Raw genomic sequence first — 9,296 nt, 5'->3', positions numbered from 1 at the left:
ACCAGCATTTTGTGTGTGTTGCTTGAATTTCCAGCATCTGCAGATTTTCTCGTGTTTGCGTGAAATTGCTCAAGATTGTTTGTGATTTAAGAGATCAGTTTTCAGAAAAAAATTCAATATTACTTTTTATAAGAGTGAAAATATTTAAATCATTAATTTAAAAAATCAAGTAAACTATCTAGAACTCACAAATCATAGGGCAGATCATGATCAGAGTGGAACTAAAAGCTAATCTCTGAATGTAGGTCTCTGCAGTGCAACAGTTCGTCACTCTCCTACTGTAGCAGCAGACAGGAGACGTTGAACTTGTTTCATCTATTTCTAGGGGAAAAAAATCCTTTGCACTTTCCTCAGCTGGAGGCTGGGCTTTGCTAGCTGTTAAACTCCTTCGGGACAATTTCTGGGGCAGATATCCCTGCTCCACCGAAAGCTTAGCTGTGCTCGGGCCACACTGCTGGACATTGCAATGATTTGGGCCAACAAAGATCGGTTTTCAACACCAAGAAAACCGAGAGCAGTTATGAAGGCTCGGACCACAGACACAGAAATGAGGCTCCAGGACAACATCTCATTACACCATCAGTCTACAGGCTATGACCCTCAGAGACTTGGGCTAGTTTACTTTTTTGTGACCATGTTGTTCCGCTATCCTAACTGCATGTGCTGTGTCCTGTGTGTGACCATTGGTGCTGTGTTTTGCACCTTGGCCTGTGTTTTGCTCTGTTTGGCTGTACTGATGCGTATGGTTGAACTAACAACTGAACTTGAACTTCAAGTTCGATCTGATTATTGCTGTGAGGGTTTCTGTAAGCCAACTGTGGCTTTGAAAACTTACAACCATCAAGCTCCTGAACTGGTGTGAACAACTTCACTCATCTCAACTCTGAACTGATTCTACAAGCTACAGACTCACTTTCAAAGACTCTTTATGTGTTCTCGGTATTTTTTTTAAATTTGAGAATTTGTCTACTTTTGCACATTGGTTGTAGTTTTACGTAAATTCCATTGTGTTTCCTTGTTTTCCTGCAAATGCCTGAAAGAAAATGACTCTGAAGGTATAATATATACATACATACACACACACTTTGATAATAAATTTTACTTTGAACTTGACCCTCGGTCACCATTGTGTTTTTTTTGGGGGGGGGAGGGGGAGGGAGGGAGTGCTGCAGAGGGAAAAAATATTTCTGGATTTCATTACCTGGCATGCTCTGATTTTAATATAATGCTTAGCAACCAAGTTTAGTTATAAATCCTGCACTCTCAGTCTGATGGGCCTGTGTGTAAGATTTTACTGATTGAATTTCAGAAAGTCATTAGCTTTCCTACTCCCACATCACTGGCCCCTTGGTGATCCTTAGGGTCTCTGATCTTCCTGTAACTGCCACCCAGTCACAATTCCAAAATCCCCAGCTTCCATCTGACTTTGCCAACCACCATATAAATATTATTTCCCACAAATCTGCTCAGCGGCCCACAACTCGGCTGTTTTTTCCTGATATTCACAATTTAGGTAGGGTTTCAATTATATCAGTTCAACGATAGTCTCAGGCAAACATTGCTGCAGAGTACTTCACAGGAGAACCATCAGCCAGAAATGGGCGCTAACAATGTTTAATTTAAAGAAAGCAGCACCTGGATTCTTAAAATGAACCTTGTTGGTGAGCACTTGCCTTTAATCAACTAGATATACAGCTCGGTTTAACAGGCGCCAAAATATACAGAACACAAATGGAGGAGATATTTCAGTATTTTATTGCATTAACCCAGAGCAACAGATTTAAAAAAAAAATTACATTCCCAGTTTTTTTAAAGCATGATTTACCATTGCAACTCTGCAAGCCTAAGACAATTCATAAATAATTCAAATCCAGTAAAAAAAAGTTCTGATCTGTAGATTTTGCTCATTCCTTGCACACTCCAAAATGATTAATGCTTTTCACAATTCATATCAAAACACATACCTAAGTTATGTAACTTTTTATTGATCAAATTTGTACTTTTATCACTGTAGTCGCACAATAATATAAATATATATTAATTGCTACGTCTCGCTCTCACAGCAACTGATGCAAATTTCATAAACATTTCATATTATCAGCAATCTTCACACAACAAAACATCACTGAACAGTTACTCTGAAAGGATTTAACTGGTTGTTACCACACCCCTATGCTTGGGTGATTAATAAGCTTGTGGATTCGACTGTCAACAGACCACGGAGTTCTCTCACTGCCTGTAGTTAGCCGCTTAAAGGCACGGTTGTTCAATTATTACTTGAAGCCATGAGAAGCTTAAATTGAATATCATCTATTATACCCTCCATCTAAATCGGGGAGATATAAAGTTATGAAGGGTATAGAGAGGGTAAACGCAAGCAAGCTTTTTCCACTAAGGTTGGGTGGGTGAAAGTGAAATGTTTAAGGGGAACTTCACTCAGAGGGTCATGAGAGTGTGGAACGAGCTGTCAGTGCAAGTGGTGCATGCAAGCTCAATTTCAACGTTTAAGAAAAGTTTGGATAGGTACGTGGATGGTAGGGGTATGGAGGGCTATGATCCCAGTGCAGGTTGATGGAAGTAGGCAGTTTAAATGGTTCGGCATGGACTAGATGGGCCGAAGGGGCTGATGTAGTGTTCTATGACTGTAAATAGCTAATCAATGACAAGTTGTTAGTAGAGCTACTAGGACTTGATGTTTCAATCCCTATGGTAAGACAGCACTCTTGAGGTTGGCAGTGGGTTTGGAGTGGTGACAAGGAGGGAGGGTAGGTACATCATCGGGGTCATCAGGTGGGCACCCTCCTTCTTTGACATTTCATTGATAAACCCACAACGTCTCCAGAGGGCTCAACGGTGCTACCTGGCGTCCCAGATGCACCGCCCCCCCTCCAGTTCTATACCCTCCTGTCTTCATCTTGCAGCACAGTTGTTGTCTTTCCTTTTAATCCAAATCCAATTGCTGCTTTCTTCTGCTGCATTTGACAAGGACTTGATTGGTTGTTGGAGGGAGTGACCCCTTACCCCCCTCTTCTTCAATAGACTGGTCGTAGATGTAGCAACCAATCCCCTGCATTCCACTTCTGCAGGGAAAATCTTGGTCTTCCAGCCATTCTGGGCAGCTTCAGTTGCCAGTTCAGAGTACAGTACTTGGTCTTTTTCCTCTCATAAGCTCCTTTGACACCATCTTCCCATGGTACTTACTGTCAATTCCACAACATATGCCAGGCCGTTGTGCACCACAGGACCATGTCTGGAAATCAATGATTATCTCTAATTTTATTCCATTTTCTACAAACCCTTTGTCCAATTGAAGCACTTCATCTTACCACATGAAAAAGAAACATTTTGTAGAATATCTCCATATCTCTTTAATTTAGAGAAATTGGATGTCAATTATTTTAAGTAAGCAGTTTGTGCTGGTGTAATTTTAAAGACAAATAATTTCCATGGTCAATTTGCAGTTCATTTATGCTTCATGTTTAGGATGGAGGGATTTTAGGACTGAAATAAACTGCTGGAGGAATTCGGTGGGTCAGGCAACATCTGCGGACGGTAAGGAACTGTCAAAAGTTTCAGGTCTGGACTGATCGATGGTCTCAACCTGAAACGACAGCTGTCCATTTCCCACCACAGAAGCTGTGTGACACACTGAGTTCCTCCTGCAGCTCATATTTTTGCTCCAGATTCCAGCATCTGCAGCTCGTGTTTTTAGATTTTAGTATGTATCCAGGAACAGCTTAATTTTTTAAAGCACCTTTACTGTGCAAAATGTCAAAAGATGCTCTACAGAGTTATTACCAACAGAATTTGCTACAGACACAAAAGAGGAATTATGAAAGATGATGGAAGCCAAGAGAGACTGGCTTAAGGAACCTTTAAGGTGAGGTTTGAGGAATAGAAGGGTTTAGGAAAGAATGAAAATAGAGGATACTCAGAAAATCTGAAAAGGAAGAGGTGATCATCGCGAGATACAGTGGGGCCCTGGAGGTTTGAAAACGTGGTGGGAATTTTAAAACTGAGGTGATGGGAGACCAGTGTAGTCCCTGAGTACAGGGTAATGGGACGATGGCAGTTCAGGAATCATTCACAGAAACACTCTAAGTCTTGTCTCTTGGTAATAACGACATGACTTTGGCAGCAGGAGGGCAGACAGGAGCTGTGTCCAATGCTGTTAGAATAATGTGGCCGTGTGCACCAAGAATCATCTCTGGGGAAAATATGATCCAACAGTCAAGTTCGAGTCAAAGACCAAAGATACTGACATCAATTTTATCTATATATTTATTGAGATACAGGGCGGAATAGGCCCTTTCGAACCGTCCAGCCGCACCACTCAGCGACCCCCTGATTTAATCCCAGCCTAATCACAGGACAATTTACAACGACCAATTAGCCTACCAACCAGTACATTTTTGGACTGTGGGAGGAAACTGGAGCACCTGGAGGAAACCCATGCAGTCACGGGGAGAACGTACAAACTCCTTACAGGCAGCAGTGGGAATCGAACCCCGGTCACGGGTACTGTAAAGCGTTGTGCTAACCGCTACACTACTGTACTGCCCAATTTTTATAGCATTTTTTAGAGGATACCTCTGTTCATCGAAGAATTCTGCAGTGGAGTGCTGGCGATGCAGCTCAACTTGAGCCTCCAGTGTATTTTCTAAGTTCTGATGTAGGAGAGAACTGGGGTATCCAAGGGCAGGTCTTTGGGGACACTGGCAAACAGGAGAAGCCACTGTGAATAATTCTCTGGATACTGTGAAGGATGGTTTGATCAACCATGTAAAGGCTACAGATAGTTTGAGAGTAAAAGGTACCACAGACTACCACGGTCAAACACTCAGGACTTGATTACAGAGTTTAATAAAAAAAAAAAGTTGTTTCAGTATGTCAGGACCAGAAATGTACTGACTGGAAGAATTCAAGCAGAGCTCATGAATGATACTAATGGATATGAGAAATCACCGCACACTCAAGGACTTGAGAGAAGGCGCTTGGAGAAGCAATCAGTTTGCAAAGGGATAATAATGTCACATTTAAAGAGGGCAACAATACCAATGAGAGAGAAATGTTGCCAATATTTGGCACCATGGAAGCCAGAGAGAGAGGCAGGTGTTCAGCTTAGTGAAAATGGGATAAAAAGATCAGGAGAGAGGTAAGAGAAACGCACTGAAGGAACTCTGGCCAGTGGGAGTCAGTAGACTCCATGGTCTCAATCTTAATGACAAACAAGTCCACAAGTTCCTCAGACTTGCCAATGGAAACAAGGGTGGAGAAAACAATTTCAGGACCATTCTGGAATATTGTGCAAGAAGGCACATAATGGGCAAATTAAGGCATGCCATTATTAAATCCTGTATTTTATCACTAAAGCCATCATGTACAAATATAGCAATCTATTACAAATGGCTGGTTGTCCCAGCAATAGTTTACTACAGGGGGAATCTAAGCATGAATCAGCAGTTTGCAGAACAACACTTTACAGGTCAATTTCTAAAAGCAAAGGATGCAGTTTCAATTAATCTTGCATTTTGAAAAAGAATGAGAGTATTTGACTTGTGAACTACAAACGTTTGTAAATGCTTTGCATTTAAAGATCAGTGTGGATGCGTACAGCAGTGATCTGACAGTGTAGGTGGGCTAGAACAAGCTAATGGGCCTTTGGCATTTCACACAGGATCAGGAGCTGCCCAGTTCATGGCTGATCAGCATCTGAGGTCCACTTACAGAAAAGTTGACAAAAACTGTTTGGTCAGAATTGAAATGCTGTTTTTTTTAAAATGTCACCGTGGTGAAGATGATGTTGATGACATATGTGTGAGGAGGATTTTCACTTTGAACAACAATGGGAGAACTCCAGTGCTGTGGAACAAGTAGAATTTGAATGTGCACCTCAAGTGCTTAAATCACAATTCTACGTACTTACCAATCCAGTATGTACATAACAAGATTAAACGACAATGGAACTGCTTCATATGAACCATTAATGACAGATTAAATCTTTTAGTGCAACCGCCAAAATAGAAAAGAACAAAACTTAATCATATTTCACATACTCTATGATTGTGAAGGCATTGCTGGTTATTTTCACATTATTTTTCAAAACAAACCAACACAAAATTAACATTTGGCAGAAACATCTTACAAAACCAAAGCAGAAAAAAAAACACGCTCTAAAATCAGCTCTGTACATTAAACGCTGAAAAGACAAACCTTTTACTCATCAGATATAAAGATACCCCCCCAATAAATAAATAAGTTACTGCTTTTAATTATCAATATACTAAACGATTATGCTGATAATGAAAACATAGACTGCACTGTCTTGTGAAACAACGGCTTTTCATTGTAAGTGCCAAATACAGATCTGTTACGACAATCCCAGGGAGACCAGGTACCTATAGCACAGGATGGAGAACTTTACACAAAGGATAGGACATATCTTTGCACTACCCCTCCCCGATGACCTGAACTACCATGTGCCATCTCGGATGAGAATCAATACACAGGAGCTGTGAGGGGCAGGGGAATAAAATAAGGAAATAGGAAGGCAAAATGATTTCGTAAGTTTTTTTTTGTAAAAACAACAGTTAACCTGGGGAAAAAATGCAACAGCAACTGATTCATTTGCTCTCCACATGCCATCACTGGTTCCTTGACATCCTTGCACAATGTAGCTACCTTGTTCTACATTAGGCAGAGGACAGATAACAGATAATCCAGCCTTTGGTATACTTTGCCCCAATTTAAACAGTCCTGTAAACAGTACAGGCTGCTTGCATGTGTTAAAATACTGTTCATCTACAGTGAAAACCTGGAAAATTAGCATCAGTATTTGGACTTAAAGATGAAAAAGAACTACATAAGCAATGTAGAGACATACAACTATAAATTCAAAACTTTTAAAATAGGGACATTGCCCCAGTATAAAACCCTGCTCGGTGGGGCATGGGGGTGGGGTGGGGGAGAGGGGTCTGAAAGCACAGCTTTCAATGGGCTTACTGTTCTGTGTGGATATCCAATCTCCTTCTGCCTCAATATTCATTGCCCTGTTTATGGGAAATGAATTTAAGTTACCATTATTTCAATAGCAATGGACCAGAAAATGTTATGGATCACTATAGGGTGCTGATCTGCCTTATTAATTCAGGTAAATTAACCTATGGTGGTGTAGGAACCACTCAAATCCTTACAAGTGGCCTTAACCAAGTAAACATGACTGTCACCTGCAGACACGCTTATACTTCAGGATTTAAACTTGTTTGTGCATCCACTTTCAAAGATTAGAACTTTGAAGAAACGACACATACGATAGCCCAGAACAGTATTTGTCACCATGACCTTTCTTAAAAAATCTTTTCTTCCTGTGAGGAAAATAGTTTCTTATATTAAAAATGCAGAGGCAGTCAAACAGTAGATCCAGTCACTGGAGAACTACGTTGACATTCTGCCTCAGATTATCCTGCAGATCACGCACAGCTTCCATAGGCACTTGAAAGTAGTTTGGCGACATCTTCATTTTGCGAGTGTCACTCTGCCCAAAGTAGTCTCTTTATACTTGCCACGCTGATCCTTAAAAGGCCCTGTGGCTGGAATGCTTTTTGTAATTGAAAAGTTTCCCTTTTCAACCTTCCATCCCTTGGTTTATTGGAAGTTATCAGGGACCAACGGGATTAATTGCCTTGGTTCTGCAGCTTCCTGGTAGTAGTATGGATGAAAGAGTCTTTCCTGGCTGCAGATCTGCATTGCCAGATATGTGTGGAGCAACAGATGGGGAAAACGAAGAGTGAAGTAGCAAACAAACTCATCCGGGACTGAGCCCAGAGTTTCCTGCACATCCTCAGGCAATTCTCTATAGTGGTGCTTCTGAAAATAAAAACAACAGACAAGACTTAGTATAGGCAAAAAAAAAAATTATCCGACTTTCCGCTTATTACAGAAGTGCTGGCATCTCCATTTTCTAATTCTCAAAAATTTCAGCCCCTGCACGAGAAAAGCTGCACTTCTGTTCCATTCAACTACCTGTCCCTGGGTGAATGGTGATCAATGGACAGGGCTGGAGGAGCTGGGGAGAACGTACACCAATAAATCACTGAAATAAAACTAATATTAAATTCAGCCAATCACTGAATATTTATTTCACTCCAAGGCTCTATTCCTTCAGGTTCTTCAAAAGGGGGATCTACCTTTTCCAAAAACTCCCTGCTGGAACCTACAGAGGCCTTTTAAAACAAAAACTTAACAGCATCTGAAATGTTTCTTCCCCCAAACTAATCTGATCAACCATTCTAGTTAGCCACCCCAGCCCTGTCCCTGCACTGCATGGTAAACACTTTAAAGCACTTTTTGTTTGCATTGTAAATATATGCTGATAATTATGTTTAATGCACATTTTATTCTCTATCTGTACTTTAACCTCTAACAATTCTTTATGATTGTTGAATGTTGCTTTCTGTTGCAATGTCATGTCTTGACCAATACACCGCAGCATGTTCCTGATATGTTAAAGATATATGGTGAATAAAGTTGATCGTTCATCTGCTTCCAAGTCACTTTACAATTACGCTGACTGTAGAGGTAAATCACGTTTCACCTCCCCTTCACGGGAGTGCCCCCCTGTCCCTGCCCTACACGAGGTTGAACTGCTTGTCCACGAGCCATTCACCACCACGTCAACATCAGCTGCACTCAGGCTGAAGCGAAAGATGGTCTCCTGTGTCATAAACCACACTGTCATGCTGACCAGGGCTTTTCGAGACCAGTAACAAACTCTTCACACCCCCCACGTATACACTGATCACAGAGACATTATCGGTCACTATCCTGACATCACGGCTGATCACTACCACAGGCTGCGTGCTGGTGCAGCACCCGGTGATACAGTTCCAGCAATGAAGATGCCACAAAGTGCTCACTTTGCTGCTGTGATACAGATTGTGAACACCACTTGGAGGATGTTTCTTCTATCAAGGGCCCCCCCCTTTAGTCACCCCAAAGCTACAGGTACTTCATAGGTATGGCACTCCATCACAGACAGGAGCCACAAACTTCACTTCCCTGCAGCTATTCTGACAGCCTCGCCCACCAGCAAAGAAAACAAATGCATGGGAACACCATCACCTCCAGCTTCCCCTTCAAGTTGCACCTCATTCTGATTCATAAATGTATCACTGTTCCCAAATTCGGGAATCCCCTTCCCCAGCTGCATCGCGGGAGAATCCTCATCACAAGGACAATTAGTTGAGGCAATTAATTTCTCAGTTCTTCACACTTCTCACAAATGAATTCCACACACA

At 41.5% G+C, this 9,296-nt stretch overlaps 1 protein-coding gene across 1 annotated transcript in view; it reads right to left on the bottom strand.

The window, feature by feature from the left end:
- Positions 1–1,732: 1,732 nt before the first annotated feature.
- ern1 (endoplasmic reticulum to nucleus signaling 1) overlaps positions 1,733–9,296 on the bottom strand; it is a 115,994-nt gene continuing 108,430 nt past the window's right edge. The window contains exon 22 of the mRNA XM_072242748.1: positions 1,733–7,866. Coding sequence (XP_072098849.1) covers positions 7,645–7,866 — 222 coding nt within the window. The 3' untranslated portion in view covers positions 1,733–7,644. The remainder of the gene's footprint in view (positions 7,867–9,296) is intronic.

Source organism: Mobula birostris, chromosome 24 (assembly GCF_030028105.1).
Source record: "Mobula birostris isolate sMobBir1 chromosome 24, sMobBir1.hap1, whole genome shotgun sequence".
Lineage (NCBI taxonomy): Eukaryota > Metazoa > Chordata > Chondrichthyes > Myliobatiformes > Myliobatidae > Mobula > Mobula birostris.
The sequence above is the reverse complement of the archived record's forward strand: the minus strand, read 5'-3'. Positions and strand labels throughout refer to the sequence as shown.